The sequence below is a fragment of the Macrobrachium rosenbergii genome, chromosome 48 (genome assembly GCF_040412425.1).
Source record: "Macrobrachium rosenbergii isolate ZJJX-2024 chromosome 48, ASM4041242v1, whole genome shotgun sequence".
NCBI lineage: Eukaryota > Metazoa > Arthropoda > Malacostraca > Decapoda > Palaemonidae > Macrobrachium > Macrobrachium rosenbergii.
In genome coordinates this window covers 8,458,173-8,480,532 of record NC_089788.1, presented here as the reverse complement: position 1 = coordinate 8,480,532, position 22,360 = coordinate 8,458,173, and the positions used below count along the sequence as shown (strand labels likewise).

The window sequence follows — 22,360 nt, the reverse complement described above, 5'->3', positions numbered from 1 at the left end:
TCTCCCAAGTTTCTTATTATTGATTCCACTTCAAAAACTGTGAATTCATGCATAGGCCCATCCATGTTTTTTGTCAACGTCTGTGTATCAACCTCACATCTTGTATCAACCTCATATCTCTTGTTCACGATCACACAAACATGGAGATAAGTAGAGATGAGATTTGTGGAAGATAACGCACAGGAAAGACATGAGTGGCTCTTTTTGTGTCATGCGGAGTTGGAGGCAATGATGATGATGATGATGATGATTGGTGGAGGTGATGTTGAGTTTAACAAGACCATGAGTCACATTCTATATATAGATTCTCATCGTGCTGGCCCAAAAAGTTCTATCCTAACTGACAACTGAAAATAGAACAGGGTAAGTTTAAAGACGTTGGATAGCTGTGTAGAACGAGGCCGAAGATCAAGAATGAAAGGTGAAAGGCAAAAAGCAATGCCGCTGGGCTGAAGGGAGCTGCAAGGAACATTTAAAATGTCTCTTATTGTCTGCAGTGTGCCACACGCAACTAATTGTAAGTGACAGCCTTTACTGGGTGTCAAGATAAGGCTGAAACCTTGGCAATGAAACATTGCAGTGTCTGAATGAAATAAAATAAAAAAAATAAATCTATCATCTGATCTCACAGGAAATCAACTGAACAGAATAAACCCATCAGGTAAACATCTGAACAGTTGGGTATTAACCGGTCAAAACACTGTCGAATGCATATAGAATTTCTAGACAATTTATCTACCTGACCATGAATAAATTTAATTCAATCTTGCAACCACAGAATTTATCAAAGACCTAAAATATATTGAGATGCTGTCTCATTGCGTCTATTTTGTTTTGCTATGCTTGTCTTTGAGCAGCTATTTTCCCTATAGGGGCCGCTAAAAAATTACGTAACTTTTTTTTTTTGGTAATTTTTTACCCCCCTCCCCACATCAACTAATACCCTCCCCCCTGAGTTAATAGGCCTATGTTTCCTTTTTTTAATGCAATAACATATTAAAGTCTAGCCTAATACAGGGATATTATTACCTTTAGGTTTTTCTTAATTCTTTTATTTTTGATATTAAAGAATCACAGATAAATTTGAGATGAAAATGTTCTCTAATGTCATTTACTTAATGTTAGAGGCAGAAGGAAACCAGTCGGACACTCCAGTGCTTTATTACACGTCCAATCAGTACAGAGGCGTGACTGCAAGTAAGGTGCAGACGCGCGGGAAACATTGGCGCCAATTCCACTCTCCTCCTGACAACATACATCACACACAATCAACCATCCTACATCCCCCCCCTAAGATTATGGCATGGCAGAATGGCAAAATATTCACTAATTGACTCCTCACGTCCTTGCATATACACAAAAAACTCGGCCCAATGCACGGCCTGGTTCGAAGCACGCAGAACCATGGCCCCTATAGCATCCAAAGCCCCTTCTGGAGACAAATTAGCCCACTGTGCATCACTATACCTGGCATCCAGTGTACGTTGCAACTCTGGGGTGCAGTGAAGCCTAATATGTTGAACTGCATCCGTTGGTTGAAGCTTATATAGCCTAAGCCACTGTGTCATGGACCGCTTCCAAGTCCTGAAGGAGGCCGACGACATTTCCAAAGCACACTTCTCTGGTAGTGGTGGGGCTGGGGCCCTGGGACTGCTCTGTAGACACAAGCCACTCGCCATTGTAGCCAAGCGGTCATTAAGGGCTTGCAACGCATCTCGCCCTTCGGCAACCACATGCTGAAGAGCTGGTGATCTTGGCGCTACTCCAACGGGAGTACTGTGGGCACCCCTGGAGGATCGTCGTGCCCTCCTTGTCGTGAAAGACGGTCTCCCTGGTGTAGACATCCTTATCCTTTTACAACACCCTACTCACTGCGCCATGTTAGAGGCAGAAGGAAACCAGTCGGACACTCCAGTGCTTTATTACACGTCCAATCAGTACAGAGGCGTGACTGCAAGTAAGGTGCAGACGCGCGGGAAACATTGGCGCCAATTCCACTCTCCTCCTGACAACATACATCACACACAATCAACCATCCTACACTTAATTTCCTAAGTAATTTAAGGGGCAACTTTGAGCGGTCGCCTTTGCAGTCAGCATGACTTGTCACTTTCGTCAGTGAGACGCCACTCGTCCCAAACTCTTCCTGCTGCACAGGTCCTGTCAATCACAGTCCACTTGCAGTTTTAGGTAAATGATAATTATAGCTTGTTCCGTCAGTCACAGTCAACTTACAGTTTTATGTAAATGATATATTTTGATAGATTGTGCTGTTATATTAAGCCTTTCATGGTACGATGGCCTATTTATTTTCTGTTTTTAGCCTAATTAATAAACAGCTTTGTTCAGAATATTAAAGGTAAGAGTAGTCAGGGGTGAAATTAAGACAGTCTTTATCCTTTTAATTCCCACATCATGCATATTAAAGTTGTATAAAATCGCTTAATGATCGCCAGGATAAACTGTAAAAACGCGGCATAATCCTCAAAGGGTCAATTAGGCTTAAACAAACTGATTAGGACTGAAATGTTTATAAAATTTGTTACTTTAACCTACATTGATTTGTTTATCAATCTTGAAAGATTCAGACACAAACTGGATGATTTTTCGTTCGTGACTGACAACACTATTTGACCCACAAATTTACACCAGATTTGTTGTAATTTATTTATTATATGTATAAATTTCACCATACCCCCTCCACCCTAAGGCGCTACGTAATTTCTGAACGGCCTCTTAACGGCTTGAGTCGCATACTTGCAAAAGACAACACATTATCCAGTAGGCCGTGCGACCTCACGGGTCTGCTGATAATTCTGTAACTCCAAGGCCACTCTGCACACGCAGACACATTTATAATTATCGACAAATCAAATCACAGTTAGTCCCTGTCTTCATGCAAACTTTGACCGTATGCTTTCAATCCATTTCTTTTACGCATTTATATATATTTTCCCTACAGCACCCACATAACATCTACTTCTAATTGCTGTTACACCTCTAATTTAAAGAAAAAAAAAACGGATTTAATATCTTTTTCTCTGCAGCATGTTTTATAAAAGTAACAGTTGGAACATTGAAATAGACGGGCATACTTGATAGTTTCACATGTTTCTCTATAAATAACGAGTTACAAGTGTTAAATCGTTATTTATGGACTAGAACCAGTGAAGAGTTACATTACTGAAGAGTTACATTACTATATCCTGTAATGATAAGGATACAAGCTTTCCTTTTCCGTATTCCAAGCAAGGTGTAAGTTTGAATTCGTTCTCTGTAGACAGCAATGATTGGAAATTTCAAGTCGTTCCTTGTAAGTTTTAAAGTGTTTTTAGTCGAGAAGGACGCTAAAGAGTTTCAGAGACTTCTTTGTAGATAACGAATTAACGGCACAAATCTCGAAAAGTCATCTGTAAATGAGCGACACTCACAAGCTGCAGATAACGGCTCCTTAATTAAGGGGGAGACGTAAGAAAAACAAAGTCCAAAGTGGCAGGAATATTTTGAAAAAACGTACAGGTAATTGAGGTTGTGACGTTGTCATTCTTCCGTATCGGTAGTATTTAGTTCTTGAATGACTGTGCAAGTAAGCAAGCCATATTAGTGGACAAATAGATAATGTTTTCTTGTAATTTTCTTATAATGTTAACAAAGATTGTCCTCATTGGCCAATGTATCGTGGCTTGGGATCGAAGTTCAGTTGTCGTAACTCATATCTGTCGTAACTCATATCTTATATGAACATATTGAAAGGGGCAATGCTATGCCGTTGTTTTCACCCTCATACATCATTAATATATTTTTTCCGGACATTATTTTACGTTTTATGTTATTAGGGTATTGTTGGTGGTAACAATTTGTTTCCCTACTCCCCTAGGCTGTACTCGACAATTATGGGGTCCCGATGAGACAAATAGTTTTTTTTTGGTAGGTTAACATTCATTAATAGCCAATTAACAGTTGCTTAAAAGTTAGAGATTATGCTACGAAGATGTAAAAAAGAAAGTTACAGGGTACATTGGTGCATTCTAACCTAACTTTCCCTCCTAGCCTAATGAAGGGTGTTAGGTCCTAACCTACTCCCTTGGGGCAACTCCCTCACCTCTTAACCTTACTCAAAGCACCATAAAAGCCATAGAGTAAGATCAAGGAAGGATCCAGACATAACCTACTCAATGGTGCAGATTCTTATCTGGCATAGCCAAAGGGATCCACTCCCCTTGGACACAAGTAGGCAAACATTTCCACACGTCCTATTCCCAACCCTGGTAATTGACACTTTCAGCCAAAGTTTTTATGTAGCCTATGTGAGATGGAAAAAAAAGTTTGTGAATTGAAGGTATGCTGCCTGTGAGTTGGTGCATTATGTACTCGTTGACCGTTTACCCCCACCAGTTTTGTTTGTTTTGCATGGGAAGGACCTGCAGCCTTGGGTCTACCTGCAAGGAATGAGTAATGTTTAGCAAGAAACCTAGGATGTAAAAAAGTAATCACTAGTGTCAAGCTGAAATGTTCTGCCTTCGACACCCTTTTGGTTCCACCCTCCAGACTTCCCTCACTCTTTCCCTTCTGGTTTTCATCTGACTCAGTCAGAGAGGGGTCATGCTTGGAGGTATTGGCCCAAAATGTACTCTTGACTCTGACAACCCAAATGCTGAGTTCTCTCCAGGTGAGACCTTGAAACTTGCTCATGGTGCATCAGCTCTTATCCCTGCTTCATGGGCTGCTCGAGGCACTATAGACTCATTGGAGTACCTTAAGAGGATGTGGCTTTCTCTAGCCACTCCTAGAGACCCTTACTTTGCCATGTTCCTAGAACTCTTAGCTTCAGCTAAGGGGTTGGCTGCCTCTGATGTTCCTGCTGTTCCTGTAAAGGAGCTCAGTTCTGTTGAGCCTCCTGTTTGTATGGGACATAACCTTGTGTATATTTGCCTGCCTTGACCTTGTTTTCTGGTGTAGGTGGAGGAAGTGAATGTATGGTGAAGAAATGCAGGGTCATGTCTTCTTTCTTCTCCTCCTCCTCCTCGTCTTCCTCATGATCTTCCCCTTCCTCTCGCAGGTAGAAGAAGTCTCAAAAGACCCAACATCACATGAGCATTCACCAGGGCAGGCTGGTGTATCTGCCTTATATTTGAGATAGAAACCAACATGCATTTTAAGGGATTTGCTAGGACTTGGGGTTTGCTCTTCAGCCTGACTCAGCCTCTGTACAAGGCACTAATTCTCAAAGTTATTCTAAACCTCAATAAAATGTATTGGTGAGTTACCTTGCCTTTATTTTGTCTGGTGCCCAGTGGGTTGGGAATCTTTCTCATTCTCATTTGTGAGAACTCAGACTGTTAATTCCTGGTGAGAGTATGAGATATTTTTATGCCTAGTGCAAGCCGTGAGGTACTACCTAAGGACTTGATCTCTTAGGCCAGGGTGTTGGAGCCTCTTTGTTGGTACCAGCAGGCAGGTGTTCAGTAGCACTCTTTCTTTTTGGTTTTTGCTGTAATCAGTTGGTTTATGACTCATTCAGCGAGAGCTCACAAGGTTGTGCATGGGAGTCGTGGAAGTCCTATGCATTTCAAAGTAACCTTTCAGTGGGGTAAGCAGGGGAAGTGTCTGAAGACATCAGATCACCTTTACCTCACTCTACCCAGGGGATGTTAGCCATAAGTCCCTGGATACCTAATTCTTGGGAATTGTAATCATTGCTCAACAGGTTGTAGTCGCCCAAGTTTCTCAGACAGACAAGCATATTACATAAGGTTACCCTGAGGGTGTAAGGCGTTAGGCTGTAGTTTAATGGTGGAGTGACTGGTTTCTCTCTTCCTTCTCTCCTTCTCTGCAAGGTAGCAGCTTGGGCTGAGTATGCATTGAGTGGCCACAGATTCATGCAAGCTGCACAGTCGATCAACTGTTCTTACAGCTTTGGCATATAAGATGTGATGGACAGTAAAACGGTAATCTAAACCCATCTGTTTATACTAATAAAATCTGAGTTGTTTTGTGATTTAGCTTACGTTATCCTTGTAGGGGTCATGCTTGGTTTTCCAAGTTTTTCCTATATGAGTGAGAATCCAGACTTCCCATTCTGGCTCACTGCCTAATTGCTCTGGCATTCCGGTGTCATATGGAATAGGAGATTACAGGATTTACTTGCTCACCTGTTTACTGTCAGACAGCGAATGTGACATTTCCAGGTGGAGTTTCACCATATTGGTTAGTTGAGAGACCACCTCCCACTTAAAGCTGTACAGTACTGTAATCTGAACCCATCAGTTTGGATAATTAGCAAAAGTACAAATTACATAATTAAAAAATTTGCTATTTATATGTCTTATCTTATTAATTATCTTACAGGGTAGACAAGTTCATCCAAGATGATGAGGGCAATTCTTGTACGGCAGTTTGGGGGAATTGATCAAATGAAAGTAGCTACGGATGTAGCTATACCAACCCCAGGTGATAAACAGGTATTGTATAATATTGCTGGTATTTAACTGTTGACCATACTGCAATTGCTTTCAGTAAACAAACTTCTCAATTTACTGGAAAATTATTTGCTCCTACAGAAATACAGAACTATGCCTATCTGAAAGGGAAGGGTGCGTTGTTTAGAATGATACAATTTATTTGATTAATAAATTTAAAAAGTAAGCCATGTTTTATTGATGTTGGCTTACTTGCATCACTTGCATATAGACAGATATTCCAAGCTCCTCAGGGAAAAGACAAGAGTAGATCGCAGTGTCTAGGTATGCTGACTTTGGCGTATTCCATGTGCTAGCTTTCTATTAAATTAGACGAATGTCTAATTGATCCACCGTAGTTGCTCTTGTTAGTAATGTTAATTATAATTATAAGTTCAGTCATTTAGGTTAGAATTTATAGGTGTGAAAGTGACTGGTTTGGTGTAAATATGGGGCTGAGACTTGGGTGTGTTTTGTCTGTGGCTGCTTAATATATTTATGGATGGTATGGTTTGAGAAGTCAGAGAAAGGACAGTAGATGAAGGTGCAAAGTCATGGGGTAAGATGGGTCTTGAGTAGAGTATGGAATGATTGATGTTTGCAAATGACACAGTCCTGATTGGGGATAGTGATGAAAAACTGTAAAAATTAGTGAACATTTTAGAAAGAATTTGCAAAAGGAAAAAAGACAAGAATAGATGTTAGCAAGAGTATGGTTTGAGTGTAAATGAAAACCAGGAAGATAGAAAAAGAATGTTGATATGGGGAAAGAAGAATGGAGCCAGCCAATCTAAACAGGTATTTGGAAGTAATGTATTGAATGATGGAGAAGAGAAGGCGAGTCACAGAATAAGTAACAAGGAAGACAGCAGAATGTGTGCAAAAGATTGGGAGGAACATTGAAATCTTAGCAGAAGCCAAATTTTGGAATGTACGAATGAATTGCTGAGCCAACACACTGGTATGGAAATCAGTGGTGATGTGAAGTACTAATGAAAAAAAGAGATGAAGCTGTAAATAAATTATTTATGTAGTACAGTATATGTAATCTCAGAAGAATTGAAAGGATGAGAAATGGAAAATATGCAGTTGAAAAAAGATTAGTACTGTGTAGGTGAAGTGACGGCTCAGGGTGTTTTGGGTGGTTTGGTCATGTACCAGGATTGGAGACAAGTGAATTGGTGAAAAGTGTGTGTTAATTGGAAGTGTTAGGATGTAAGCTTATGAAGTGGCTAATGTTGTTGAAGTTTTTTTGCATGAGGGGTTATACAATTCAGCTGCTAAAGTGTGAGTGGGCCAGTATCATTGTCTTGATCTTTTCAAATGCCATCTGCTGTTAGGCAGGGTGGCCTAATATTGATGGAAAGAGAAAACATGATATAAAAATATTTATTTTGATTTGGCATAAATATTCTATTAACAGATGGCACCAGTTGTTGTGAAACAATGGTTTGTTTGGTAGGAAGCACTTTTTACTAAGTTTATCATTTGTAATGGTAATAATATTAATCAGTAACATAACATACTGTAAAAATTGTAATAAATAAATGAGTTGAATAATTCATATCTTGTAGTATATTATGGATTTTGAAGTGTCAAAAGTTTGAGAGTACTGGAATTATTTAAATTTAAAGATTGAAAGTAATTGTATCAGTTTTCCATTTGCTGTAAAAGTAATTTTGTTCATGACACTTACCTGACAGATATATATATAGCTGTATTCTCCGAAAGGGACCGACAGAAATTCAAAAACTTACGGCACACGCAGATGGGCCAGGTGGTTAGTACCCATTCCCGCCGCTGGGAGGCGGGTATCAGGAACCATTCCCATTTTCTATTCAGATTTTCTCTGTCGCCGGTATTGTCAACACCTGTTGTCAATACCTCCGCTGATGGATTTCGTAAACTTTTCCACTGAGTATTCTGATTGTCTTTTGGTTTTTGACTTTGGCTTTGTGGATAGGCATACGCTTCTTTGGACTGATTTGATTTTGGTTTTGGCTATTTCTTGAACAAGATGTCTGGTTCTAGTTCTGCTAGTTTCAGGGTGTGTGTTGTGAAGGAGTGTAAGGTGAGGCTACCAAAGCTTGGTAGACCCTCACACAGTATGCATGAGATGTAGAGGGCATGTCTGTATGTTGGATGATCGCTGCAAGGGAGTGTGAATCGTTGCCTGATTCTGATTGGAAGGCTTACGATTCTTACGTTATAAGCTAGAGCGTGATCGTGTAAGGAGGTCTTCCTCCAGGAGTGTGTCGGTAGGTGGGAGTCAGGGTATTAATTTATCTCCTGTTAACCCTACTAATGCTTCTCCTTTCCCTGTAGAGTCGCCTTCTAACCCTGTGATTGCGTCTGCGGAAGGTAATGCCCTTGCGCAGATTTTAAACTCCATTCGTACTTTGGAGTCTAAGGTGTTGGCGATCGAAAGTGCAGTGAAGTGTAGTGATCCCCCCAGTGTTGTGGAGGGGGCGTCAGATCGGCCCTATAATGCCTCTAGGCCTGGACCTCTGCCGAACTCCCAGGACTTAGGGAATGGGCATGTCGAAAGCCGCAGGGAGGGTTACGGGGACCCCCACCGATCTGGCGTCCCTTCGGCAGGCCTTGTTGACGTCTCCCAGGCTGCCAAGGATCGTGCTCGCCGCCACGGATCCTTAAGTTGCTTCTCGTCCTCCGAGGCGCCCTCTCCACTTAAGGGGTCGCGTTCTCGGTTGGACTCTCGTCCGTTCAAGAGGAGCCGCGTTGAAGAGGACGCTTCTTCTCTTCTTTCTCGTGCTTTGGAATCTTCTCCCGAGTGGCTGCGATATTTGCCGCCGCAGAAGAGGACCAGGACTTCTTCGGAGGAGGACGTTGCCGAACGTCCCAGCCGCACCAAGAAGAGAGCCCCTGTCGCCCTTGGTAGAAGGAGGAGGACGTCTACTTCCCCCTCTTCTTCTCATAAGAGCAGCCCTTCTCCTGAGAGGGCTTCCTCTCCTTCGAAGCGTCTTATCCAAGATATGCAGTGGCAGTTAGCTTCCCTTCTCGCTGCTAAGGAGAAGGAGCCTCGTGGGCGCCGTAAGGATTTGTCGCTGCCAGTTAAGAGATCTAAGAGGTCTTCCTCTCCTTCTCTTCGTTCGTCTCTCTCCCCTGCGGTTTCTCGTAGTCGCCCTCATCGTTCTGCGGATCATCAGCTCTCCTTGCCCCGTCGTGACGCGCTGGTTGATCAGGACGCTCCTCTTGCAGCTCGGCTTGCCGCTAGTAAGAGTTCGCGCCAAGACGCTCTTCTTGACTCTCCTCCTGCTTCTCGCTCTCGTTTTGACGTTTGGCAGGACGCTCCCCAGGACGCTTCTCGTTATTCCCGATCTCTGCACGACGCTCTTCAGGACTCTCGTCAAGAAGCTCGGCGGGTCGCTCGTCAGGTCTCTCGTCAGGACGCTCGGCAGCTTGTGAGACGAGACAGGACGCTCTTCAGGACGCTCGACTGCTTGTGAAGCAGGACGCTCGTCAGGACGCTCGTCAGGACGCTCGGCAGGACGCTTCTGTACGAGTTGTTCCGGATTTTTCTGCTGCTTCTTCCCACGAGAAGAGGTCTCTGGGCCGAATTGGACCCAAAGGTCTTAGTCTCCCTCTAGCCCCGGAAGACTCTCCTGTCGCTCCTGTCGAAGAGGCTGGATTGTCTCAGGAGTCGGACTCTGCAGAACAGGAGCAGCCCCCTCTGTCGTCTTTCTCCGACTACCGGGTTTTGGCTAGCATGCTTAAGGAACTTTTTCCAGATAAATTTCAGCCTACTGCTCCTCTTTCCCCTCCTTCGCAGTTAGCTTCTTCGAAGGTGAGGAAATCGCCCGGCTTCCTACAAATGAAGACTTCTCTGGCTACTAGAAAAGCTCTCAAGAGAGTCAACTCTTGGATGGAAGATAGGAAGTCTCAAGGAAAATCTTCCTTCGCTCTACCCCCGTCTAGATTGTGCGGGAAAGCTGGAATGTGGTATGAGACGGGAGGGGAAATTGGCTCAAGAGTTCCTTCTTCCTCTCAAGGCGATTTTGCGAGCCTCGTTGATGCTTCAAGGAGGTCTCTTCTTTCTTCGGCGAAAGTGTCCTGGACTCTTTCTGAGACCGACCACCATCTGAAAGGCCTTTTCAAGTCTATGGAGGTTTTTAACTTTCTGGACTGGTGCTTGGGGGCCTTGGACTTAAGGACTCGTAGTCCGGATTCTATTTCTCTGGGGGAGCTGTCCAGTGTACTGTCTTGCATGGACAAGGCCGTCAGGGATGGCGCAGATGAACTAGCTTCGCAATTTGGTACAACCCTCCTAAAGAAGAGGGCTTTGTACTGCAATTTTGCTGCCAAGTCGGTTTCTCCTGTTCAGAGGGCTGAGTTACTTTTTGCCCCTCTCTCTAGCCATCTCTTCCCCCAGCCGCTTGTCAAGGATCTCGCCTCCAGCCTTAATGAGAAGGCTACTCAGGATCTCCTTGCTCAGTCTTCCAGACGTCCTAGTGTCCCTTCCACGTCTTCGCAAGGACTTCCCTCGAAGAGACAGAAGCCCTTTCGTGGGAGATCTTCCTCCTCTAGACCCTTTTCGCGAGGAAGAGGTCTCTCCAGAGGCGGAGCCCCTTCTTCCCAAAGGGGCAAGAAGTGACTTTCTTCACCTCCAGACACCAGTAGGAGCCAGGCTTCTCCTGTTTTCGGAAGCCTGGAAAGTAAGAGGGGCGGATTCCTGGTCCCTCAATGTAATCAAGAAAGGTTACAGGATCCCGTTCCTCGAAAACCCCCCCCTGTCCTCAACTCCCAGAGATCTGTCGCCTTCTTACCGTCCGGAGAAGCAACAGATCCTTTTAGATCTGCTGGAAGAAATGATCGAGAAAAGGGCCATAGAGCGAGTCCTGGATCTGGAGTCTCCAGGTTTTTACATCGTCTCTTCCTAGTTCCAAAACAGTCAGGGGGGTGGAGACCAGTCCTGGACGTCAGCAGACTGAACAACTTTGTCGTCAAAGAGAAGTTCAAAATGGAGACGCCCCAGTCTGTTATCAATGCGCTGCGACCAGGCGATTGGATGGTCTCTCTCGACCTCCAGGACGCTTATTTTCATGTCCCCATTCATCCTCAGTCGAGAAAGTATTTGAGATTTGTCCTGGGGGGAAGAGTGTACCAGTTCAGAGCTCTCTGTTTCGGACTGAGTACAGCTCCTATGGTATTCACAGTCCTGATGAGGAACGTTGCCCGGTGGCTTCATCTTGCCGGTATAAGGATCTCGCTCTATCTGGACGACTGGCTCATCCGAGCCACATCGGAACAAAGGTGTCTGGAGGACTTACATTCAACTTTGAAGCTGACAAAGTCCCTGGGACTTCTTGTGAATTTAGAGAAGTCGCATCTGATCCCCTCTCAGTCCATTCTTTATCTGGGGATTCGGATGGATTCAGCGGTTTTTCGAGCCTTTCCATCCCAGGAACGTCAGCAGCACTGCTTCGTAAAAGTTTCGGCCTTCCTGGGGAAAGAAACATGCTCGGTGAGGGAATGGATGAGTCTGCTGGGGACCATTTCATCACTGGAGAAGTTTGTTTCCCTGGGGAGGTTGCATCTCAGACCCCTACAGTTCTTTCTTGCGGACAACTGGAAGAACAAGGAGGATTTGGAGGAGTCTCTCAGGATCTCTCTCTCTGTCAAGGACCATCTTTGGTGGTGGCTCGATCCCTTAAAGTTGGCAGAAGGGGTCTCTCTCTATCTTCAGAGCCCCGACCTAGTGTTGTTTTCCGACGCGTCCATGTCGGGATGGGGAGCAACACTAGGGGGGGAGGAAGTGTCAGGCACCTGGAAAGGGGAACAGGTGTCCTGGCACATAAATCTAAAAGAACTGAAAGCGATTTTCTTGGCTCTTCAGTTCTTCGAAGATCAAGTTGCAGGCCGGGTAATTCAAGTCAACTCCGACAACACCACGGCCCTGGCGTACCTCAAGAAACAGGGAGGTACTCATTCTCGGTCCCTGTTCTTGATCGCCAAGGAGATCCTGCTGTGGGCACATTCTCGCCGGGTGACGATTCTCACTCGTTTTGTAGCAGGGGTCGAGAATGTACGCGCGGACCTTCTCAGTCGGCAGCATCAGCTTCTGCCAACAGAATGGACTCTGAACGCGGAAGTGTGTCAGGAACTTTGGAAGCTTTGGGGACGTCCCCTGGTGGACATTTTTGCAACTTCAAGGACCACAAGGCTGCCCCTTTACTGCTCTCCCGTTCTCGACCCGGGAGCCCTAGCAATAGATGCCTTTCTCTGGGACTGGAAGGGTCTAGATCTGTATGCCTTTCCCCCATTCAAGATTCTGGGGGAAGTCGTCAGGAAGTTTGTAGCCTCAGAAGGGACGAGAATGACTTTAATCGCCCCCTTTTGGCCTTCAGCGGAGTGGTTCCCAGAGGTCATGTCTCTCGTGGTGGATTTTCCAAGAACGCTTCCTTTGAGAACAGATCTTCTCAAACAACCCCACTTCGAGAGGTACCACAAAAACCTTCCCGCTCTGAGTCTGACTGCATACAGACTATCGAGAAGTTGCTCAGAGCGAGAGGTTTTTCTAAACCAGTGGCTAAGGCGATCGCTAACGCCAGGAGAGCCTCTTCCAGCGCAGTGTACCAGTCTAAGTGGGTCATTTTTAGGAAGTGGTGTAAACTTAAGGGAATTTCCTCTACCACAACCTCTCTATCCCAGATAGCGGACTTCCTTTTTTATTTGAGAAAGGATTTGAAGCTGGCAGTCCCTACCATCAAAGGCTATAGGAGTATGCTGTCAACGGTCTTTAGGCATAGAGGCCTTGACTTATCGGACAATAAAGACCTTCATGATCTTCTTAGGTCTTTTGAGACGTCTAAGGTAGCCTCCCCTAAGTTACCTTCGTGGAATTTAGATGTCGTTCTAAAATTCCTGATGTCCAAGAGGTTTGAACCTTTACATTCTGCTTCCTTCAAAGATGTAACCAAGAAAGCTATTTTCCTAACTGCTCTGGCGACGGCAAAGAGAGTTAGTGAACTTCAAGCGATCAGCAAGATTATAGGTTTCAGAGGCCCTGATGCTGTCTGTTCTCTGAGCCCTATGTTTCTTGCCAAGAATGAAAACCCGTCTTCCCCTTGGCCCAGGTACTTCGAAATTAAGGGCTTGACGAACATCACTGGACAAGAACCTGAGAGAACCCTGTGTCCTGTCAGGGCTCTGAAATTTTATTTGCAGAGGACCCAGGATTGTAGAGGTCCTTCTAGCAATCTTTGGTGCTCAGGTTAAGAGGCCTGATATACCTCTCTCGAAAAATGCCCTGGCGTTCTTTCTCCGAAGCACCATCATAGACGCCCATTCCAGTGTGCTAGACGAGGATTTGAGAACTTTGAAGGTCAAGGCTCACGAAGTGAGAGCCATTGCTACCTCAGTGGCCTTCCAGAAAACCAGTCTCTCAATGACATTCTGGGTGCCACTTTTGTGAAGCAATTCTGTCTTTGCTTCTCATTATCTCACAGAAGTGAAGACGTCCTATGAGAATTGCTGTGCGCTGGGGCCTTACGTTTCCGCAAATACGATCTTGGGAACAGAAAGCGACTCTCATCCTCTCCTTTAGTTTTGTTTTTGTGTGTTTTTAAATATTTTATGTGTTGTTTTTTATGGTTGTTGGGTCTCCACCAGTGGTGGTCGCCCCAGTCCTTAGTTTATGTTAATCTTTTTGACGTAACTAGGCTTGGTCAGGTGGTTGTTTAGTTTGTCGCTTGCCCTCAAAGTAAGGTCATATGGTCTAGTCACATTGTGGTCTCGCCCCCGTTGACAGATCATCTAGATTTCACCAGCTTTATAGGTCTCTACCTCGCTGGAGTTTTCTAGTAAAGCAGAAGCAGGCTTGGGTGACAGTAATCACGAAGTCAGCAATGCTAACAGGTAAGGAACCAAGGCGTCAATTGCCTACATAGGTTTGTTTCCTAAATCCTATTCTGTCTCTTCCCACCTCCAATGGTGGGATTCAGCTATATATATATCTGTCAGGTAAGTGTCATGAACAAAATGATATTTTTATGATAAAATAAAGTTTGTTCATACTTACCTGGCAGATATATATAATCATAGTACCCGCCCTCCTCCCCTCAGGAGACAGTAGTTCTAGTTTCTAGAAAATCTGAATAGAAAATGGGAATGGTTCTTGATACCCGCCTCCCAGCGGCGGAATGGGTACTAACCACCTGGCCCATCTGCGTGTGCCGTAAGTTTTGAATTTCTGTCGGTCCCTTTCGGAGAATACAGCTATATATATATCTGCCAGGTAAGTATGAACAAACTTTATTTTATCATAAAAATATCATATTTTCCAGGTACTAATTAATGTGACATTCTCTGGTATAAATCCAGTTGACACATATATTCGTGACGGAGCATTTGGGACGCTTCCCACTCTGCCATATGTTCCTGGAATTGATGGGGCTGGTGTAGTCAAATCTGTCGGGAAACTTGTTACGAAGCTTAAGGTAACTGAAGCCTTCAGTTGTAAGTGAATTGGGTTCTTTGAATAGAAGTGTAAATTTGCTTGCAGATGTTTTAGTTACAGTGACAGAGAACTAAGTGATTTACAAGTAAATAGCCTAAAAGTTTATGACTTTTAGTTTGCATATCTTTTCTTAAAAAATTTATGCAGAGTTTTTGTTTAGTCAGTAAATACCAACTTTTTTTCCATTGATGCGTATTCAAAGGACCCAGACACTTTACACGAAGGTTACCCTTTACATCTTTTTCTTGCATTATTCATTTTTCTCTTATGTGCAGGTGTTGATCAAGGTTATTTGTAGTGGTGTGAATCCAGTTGACACTTACCTGCGTTCTGGTCAGTACAGCAAATTACCAGACCTTCCTTATATCCCTGGCAAAGATGCTGCTGGTATAGTACACAGTGCAGGATCTTTGGTTTCTAGAATGAAGGTGTGTTTTTATTTGGAGAGATATATACTTTTAGTATTAATTCAGTAAATGGACGCCACATTTAGAAATAGTTGTTTTATTGCATTGTGCCGGAAACAAGTGCATTTTATGTAATCATAAAGATCTATAGTTAGGAAATTGGATAAAGAGTATTCCAAATTATTAGTGTTTTCACTCACCTTCATTTTACAGTTTCCGACATTAACTTATAAAACATATCAATTTGGTGTGGCCCATATGCCCAAAAGTTATCCTAAAGCCTTAAATCTCTCAACCTTCATAAGTGAGAATTAGAATATATGTAAATAGTCAAATATGTACTCAGTGTGATGCATGCTCAAAGTGGCAGTTCCAAGTTATGCCACACCACTCGCCTCCTGTCTTCTTGCATGCAAGGTGTTGGTATGTTGTAAGGAATCTATAATAGAAACATTGATTTTGTGATGATTTTGGACCCTGTCTCCCATAGATGATTTTTAATTTACAAGAATAAACTCTAAAGAATGTTTTGTCACTGCTAAGAGTAAATAAGTTCAACCCATGAGAATAATGCTGAATGGTAGCTGTTCATTTACTCTGAAAGTGCATCTGCTAATTGTTTGAATTTTTTTTGGTATTTTATACTGTATACGTATAAATTTTTAGTAATTCTATTGTGAGCTGCATTGTGGCATAGAAATAAGTTTCTCAAGTGTTTTAGGCATTTAATGAAGCTAATTACTGTAATCTGCAGTACTTCAGTATGTTTTTCTTCTTCCAGCCTGGTGACAGGGTTTTCATGTGTCAGACTAATCAGTTGGGTTCCTTAGCGGAGTTTGTAACTGCGAACGAAGAAAATGCATTCCCCCTTGATGATAAACTGAGTTTTGAACAGGGAGCAGCTATTGGCATTCCGTATTTCACAGCTTATCGAGCTTTGTTCCAGAAGTAAGCTGATCTTTTGATGTTTTTATTGTTTTTCTGCACATTTCTAATGTCTTAATCCAAGGAATGGAGGAAACCACAAACATTGTGATATGGGTTCTTTAAAATTAGTCTTCAACAGAAGTAGATGGTGACTAGTAAAGATTTTAATTTGTCTCGGGAATGATCACACATCGTGAGCACTTCCAATTCATGTGAGCTATCATTTTTATCTGCCAAATCCCATTAGAGGTTGGACTGCTCATGAAATCTTACAGGTTTTAGGGAGACATATTCTTCATTGAACCTTGCTGGCAGATTTGTTCAAAAAGGTTGAAATGAAAATGAAGCCCTGGGTCTTCATTTTTTCCAAATGTCCTTTTGTCAGTATAATTCATCAATTGATTGTTGATTTGTGTTAAAAAAGTAAGTTATATAATGCCTTTTAATTGCTTCAAACTTTCAATATCTCAAATAGGATCATGACATTTTTCATGACGAAAAAATTTAACATTAAGTAATGTGTATCAAATATAACATGATATACAATGGAATTATTATCATGAGATCTGTTCATTTATAATCCAGAGTCTGTCAACATGGTAATGATAAGTCTTGTTGAAAATTGAATTTTTATTTTCAAAATGAACCTTATCTCTCCATTATATAGCTTTTTCCTCTGTGCCAGTGGTAGTTACTAAGCTGTGTAATGGAGAGGTAGGTATTTAAAAAATCAGTCTTAGATCAAGTATTTATATTTTAGAAATTTAGTCAGGAACATTGGGATTTTTAAAAATTTCCAATGATTGTTTTTATAATGACAAGGTTCACATTTTAAGAGCATGATTTTCTGCTATGGAAATAAATGCTCAGTGAAAGCCAGTTAATTTTAGAGGTGTAATGATTATTTGTATTTTTATTGTGGTATTTAGTCAGAGCAGACTCAGAAACTTCTAACAAGAAGTATGATGAAAGTTCACTTCTGAAAGGTAATGCTAAATTCAAAGGTCAGTAAAAGATAGGTAACATTGCTTTAGAAGTGGTATAGAATTCATATCTGAGGATAGCTTAGAATTTCAGTGTAAAGTATTTCTATCAAGACTGTTGTTTAATTTAATATTTTCCTTCAGAGCAAATGCCAAGAGTGGTAACAGAGTATTAATTCATGGGGCCAGTGGAGCTGCTGGATTGGCTGCTGTTCAGATTGCAAAAGCTAATGGTGAGTCAATATGAAATGAATTCCATTCAGCAAAAGTACCATTTGCCTGAAAAAGATGGTTAGTTTATAGTATTATTTAACAAGATTATGGAGCCCCATTGGGCTTATCAGAAATATTTTTTCTTAAGTGGTAGTTGAAAACTGAAGCATAGTTAGGTCATAGAAGTTGGATGGCTGGGCAGAAAGAGACCAAAAAGATAGGGAAGAAAATTAGAAAGCAATGCATCCAGGGATGAAAGGATTATGTAATAAACCTATAGTATCATCTTTTGTTACTAAAAGAGGCATAATGTAAGTGCTGCTCTTCTGTGGGTTACATACCATTTAATTGTGTATTTTGAACCATGTTGAAACTTCGTACATGTTATAGGATTTCCATCTGTGAAGACCTAGTTTCTGAGTTATTTTTGAAAATTTATGGAAAAACCTTACAGAATGGAATGAATAGTACAAAGTAATGCACAATGAGAAAAAGCCAATGCTGTATAGATGTAGCTTAAGAGATGAATAAATATTTGTTTTATGGTAATGATCAAAAGACTAGGGTTGCCTGTACTCTACCAGAAAGTTTTATGTATCAGATACCCAGAAATATGCAATATTCATTTAGTGTTAAACAACTGTTAATGTATTGGGCAAGGTTGTCCCAAAGTAAGTTTTGAGTTTAGTTTAGTTTTTGATATAATCACCAGAAACTGAAATAACCTGCTGTTTGCTTTGTCTTTTGATGAAATCATTGTTTTCATGTATTTTGTAGAACTAGGTAGTAATATAATAATGAAGACAATGATTGTTGACTTCTCAGTATTTGCTGCATAGCTAGTTTATCCGGTATGGTATTATTTGGACATTTCTAAAAAATATCACTGTATGGGAGGTGTTTTGCTTGCAGTGTGCATTACTTGGCTGACTGCAGACAGTAACAAAGGTTCTTTGTAACACTCGTTTGGTTACCTACTTCATTGGGCAAGTATTTCAACTTGATCATTCTATAATTTTCACTTATCATTTAAGAAAAAATTATTCAGTCAGGTTGTTTGTCCAAGAATATTAGAGGCTGTTTCTTTAAACTACTTGTAACCCAAGAGCATTTGGAGATCACAAACTTCTACTAAGGATGAGAAATCCAAGTCTCTTCCACAGTGTTACCACTGATGGTTACGCACAAGGCCCAACTTTGGTAAAATTTTCATTGAGATAATTTTTTATGTAATCTTGGTAACCAGTGAACAGATAATCGGAACTAAAAGCATGACATCCATTTTGGAGGTAATGATATTATTTATAAAAATCATTTGATAATCGTGCAGTTGCTAAAATGGCTCAAAGGATTTGTTCTAAAAAGGTGCGAAAATTGGAGGAAGACAAAAGTGAAATAGTAAGACAACTAGCTGGGAAAGAGACTAAAGAAGCCGTGTTAAAGATCAGTGGCAGAACGCTGTACAGCTGGGACCACTGGGACACTGCGTAAAGCCTTTTTCATTGTCTTCAAGTTTTTCTCATCAGTGCTTTTTCATATGGAGTCACTTCCCCTTTCAGTGAATGCTTTAAACTTGAAAATGTATCAGTAATTTAATTTTAAAGTGGAGTGCAGTAGTTGCATTCTGTTTTTTTGTAGAATATTTTGTTCATGACACTTACCTGCCAGATATATATATAGCTGTATTTCTCCGAAATCCGACAGAATTTCAAAACTTGCGGCACACGCAGTGTGGCCAGGTGGTTAGTACTCATTCCCGCCGCTGGGAGGCGGGAATCGGGAACCATTCCCATTTTCTATTCAGATTTTCTCTGTCGCCGGTACTGTCAACACCTGTTGTCAGTACCCCCGTCTCTGGATTTCGTTACTTGCTGGTTTTCCACTTAAGTATTCTCTTGACTTTTGGTTTTTGGACTTGGATTGTGGATTGGCACACGCTTTTTTCTGGACTGTTTTTGATTTTGCTTGACTGCTCTTTAATATGTCTGGATCTAGTTCTGCTAGTTTTCGTGTATGTTGCATGAGTGATTGTAAGGTGAGGCTACCGAAAGCTTCGGTAGACCCTCACTCGGTTTGCTTGAGGTGTAGGGGGCATATTTGTTTGATAGATGATCGCTGCAAGGAGTGTGAGCCGTTGTCTGATGTTGGAGCGTGACAGGGTCAGGAGGTCCTCCTCCAGGAGTGTGTGCAAGAGTCAGGTTATTTCCTCTCCTGATAACCCTAAAGTAGATAATGTTGCACCTGTCCCTGTGGTTTTGCCTTCGGGCCCTGAGGTTGTGTCTGCGGAGGGTTTGGCCCTGGCGGAGATCATGAACACCATCCGTGCGCTCGAAAATAAAGTGACATCGCTCCAAAGTGTTGTGAAGTGCAGTGTTCCCCCTAGTGTTGTGGAGGGGGCGTCAGATCGGCCCCATAATGCTTCTAGGCCTGGACCGCTGTCAGACTCCCAGGACTCAGGGAGAAGACATGTCGAAAGCCGCAAGAAGGTTACGGGGGCTTCCCACCGATCTGACGTCCCTTCGGCAGGTCCTGTTGTCGCTTCCCAGGCTGCCAAGGATCGTGCTTCGGCACGTATTCTCAAGGACTGCTTTTCGTCCTCCGAGGCGTCCTCCCCTCGTAAGGGGTGGAACTCTCGGAAGGACTCTCGTCCTCTGAAGAGGAGCTTCGTTCAAGAGGACGCTTCTCGTCAGTCTTCATCGTCTGTTGGGTACTTTGAAGCTTTCCCGCCACAGAAGAGGACCAGGACGTCGTCTGATGAGGACGTTTGTGAGCGTCCCAGTCGCTCTAAGGAGAGAACCTTTTTAGCTCCTGTGAGGAAGAAGAAGGCGTCCCCTCGCCCCTCGTCTTCCCATAGGATCAGCTCTCCCCCCAGGCTTGATTCCTCTCCGTCCAAGAAGATTTTGCTGGAGATGCAACGTCAGTTGTCTTCTCTTATTGCAGAGAGGGATGCAGCGCCTCGTCGTCGCAAGGACTTAAACCTGCCCGTCAAGAAGTCCAGGAAGTCTCCCTCTCCTGCTCCTTTTTCTTCGTCTCCGTCTCCTGCTTCGTCGCCTTGTCGCCCTCTTAGTTCACGAGTTCCCCGTCGTGACGCTCGCCAACGTGACGCTTCGCGAGCTGCTTCCCAGGACGCCTCGGTTGCCGCTCTTCAAGACGCTCCTCTCTCTCCAGTGCAGGACGCTCGGCTGGACGCTCTTCAGGACGCTCGCCAGGACGTCCCTTCCGTCGCTCTTCGAGACGCTCCGGAGCATTCACTTTCTTCTGGGAAAAGAAGATCCCTCCTCCGTATCGGACCTCAAGGCCTTCGTTCCCCTAAGGTTTTGGGTGACTCGGTTGTTTCGCCTATTGTTGAGGGAGAAGTTTCTGGCGAATCGGAGCCTGCTGACGTCGAGCTTCCTTCTGCTTCCTCTTCTTCCGACTATCAGGTGTTAACCGGTCTTCTTAAAGACTTGTTTGAGGATAAGTTCAAACCCTCGGCTCCTCTCTCTCCTCCTTCACAGTTAGCTTCTTCCAAAGCGAGGAGAGTGCCGGGGTTTGTGAAGATGACTTCATCTTTGGCTACAAAGAGGGCTTTTAAGAAAGTTAACGCCTGGATGGAGGAATGGAAGGCCCAAGGCAAGACCTCTTTTGCCCTGCCTCCGTCTAAGCTTTGTGGCAAGGCTGGTATGTGGTATGAGACAGGAGAGGATATCTGCTCTAGAGTGCCTTCTTCTTCTCAGGGGGATTTCGCCAGCCTTGTCAACGCTCCCAGAAGGTCCCACCTGTCTGCTGCTAAGGTTTCCTGGACTTTGTCGGAGACAGATCATCATCTCAAGGGACTCTTCCGCACCATGGAGGTGTTTAATTTTTTGGACTGGTGCTTGGGAGCCTTAGACCTCAAGCTGAGGAGCCCCGATTCGATCACCCTGGGGGAGCTGTCTAGTGTTCTTAACTGTATGGACAAGGCCGTCAGGGATGGCTCAGAGGAACTGGCTTCACACTTTGGTACGGGCCTCTTAAAGAAGAGGGCCTTGTATTGTGATTTTACCTCTAAGTCAGTTTCTCCTTCGCAAAGGGCAGAGTTATTGTTCGCCCCTTTGTCTAGCCATCTCTTCCCCCAGTCTTTAATTAAAGACATCGCTGCTAGTCTTAAGGAGAAGGCCACGCAAGATCTTCTGGCCCATTCTTCGAGACGTCCGTCAGCCCCTTCTATTTCAGCTTCAGTTTTGTCCTCCAAGAAGAAGAAGCCCTTTCGCGGAGGAACTTCTTCCTCTAGATCGTCTCCGCGAGGAAGAGGTTTCTCCAGAGGAGCAGCCCCCTCAAAACCTAGGGGAAAAAAGTGACTATACACCTCCAGACACCAGTAGGAGCCAGGCTTCTTTATTTTGCGGGAGCCTGGAGAACGAAAGGGGCGGACTCCTGGTCCCTAGAAGTTCTAGAGAAGGGATACAAGATCCCCTTTCTCGTTTTGCCACCCCTGTGCACGTCGCCCAGGGATCTGTCGCCTTCTTACCATCGAGAGAAGCAACAGATTCTTTTAGACCTCCTGGAGCAATTGATAGAGAAGAAAGCCGTGGAACAAGTTCTGGAACTGGATTCTCCGGGGTTCTACAACAGACTGTTCTTAGTCCCGAAACAGTCGGGAGAATGGAGACCGGTCTTGGATGTAAGCATCTTGAACCGCTTTATTGTGAAAGAAAAATTCAAGATGGAAACGCCCCAGTCTGTTCTCGGGGCTTTAAGACCAGGAGATTGGATGGTCTCTCTGGACTTGCAAGACGCGTACTTTCATGTTCCCATACATCCTCAGTCAAGAAAGTACCTGAGGTTTGTGCTGGGGGGACGAGTCTTCCAGTTCAGAGCTCTTTGCTTCGGTCTGTGCACTGCTCCCATGATCTTCACGGTGATCATGAAGAATGT

At 43.4% G+C, this 22,360-nt stretch overlaps 1 protein-coding gene across 8 annotated transcripts in view; it reads left to right on the top strand.

Moving 5' to 3' along the window:
- Positions 1-2,056: 2,056 nt before the first annotated feature.
- Positions 2,057-22,360, top strand: part of LOC136831240 (quinone oxidoreductase-like) — a 39,582-nt gene continuing 19,278 nt past the window's right edge. Inside the window, exons 1-5 of one of the 8 annotated variants that reach the window (XM_067091287.1) lie at positions 2,057-2,190; positions 6,349-6,461; positions 15,210-15,362; positions 16,123-16,289; positions 17,396-17,484. In XM_067091287.1, the coding sequence (XP_066947388.1) occupies positions 6,369-6,461; positions 15,210-15,362; positions 16,123-16,289; positions 17,396-17,484 (502 nt within the window). In that variant the 5' untranslated portion in view covers positions 2,057-2,190; positions 6,349-6,368. Of the gene's footprint in view, positions 2,191-3,066; positions 3,520-3,560; positions 3,587-6,348; positions 6,462-14,761; positions 14,915-15,209; positions 15,363-16,122; positions 16,290-17,395; positions 17,485-22,360 lie in introns of those variants that run through there. The other 7 variants (XM_067091282.1, XM_067091283.1, XM_067091284.1 and 4 more) reach the window with 7 other exon arrangements.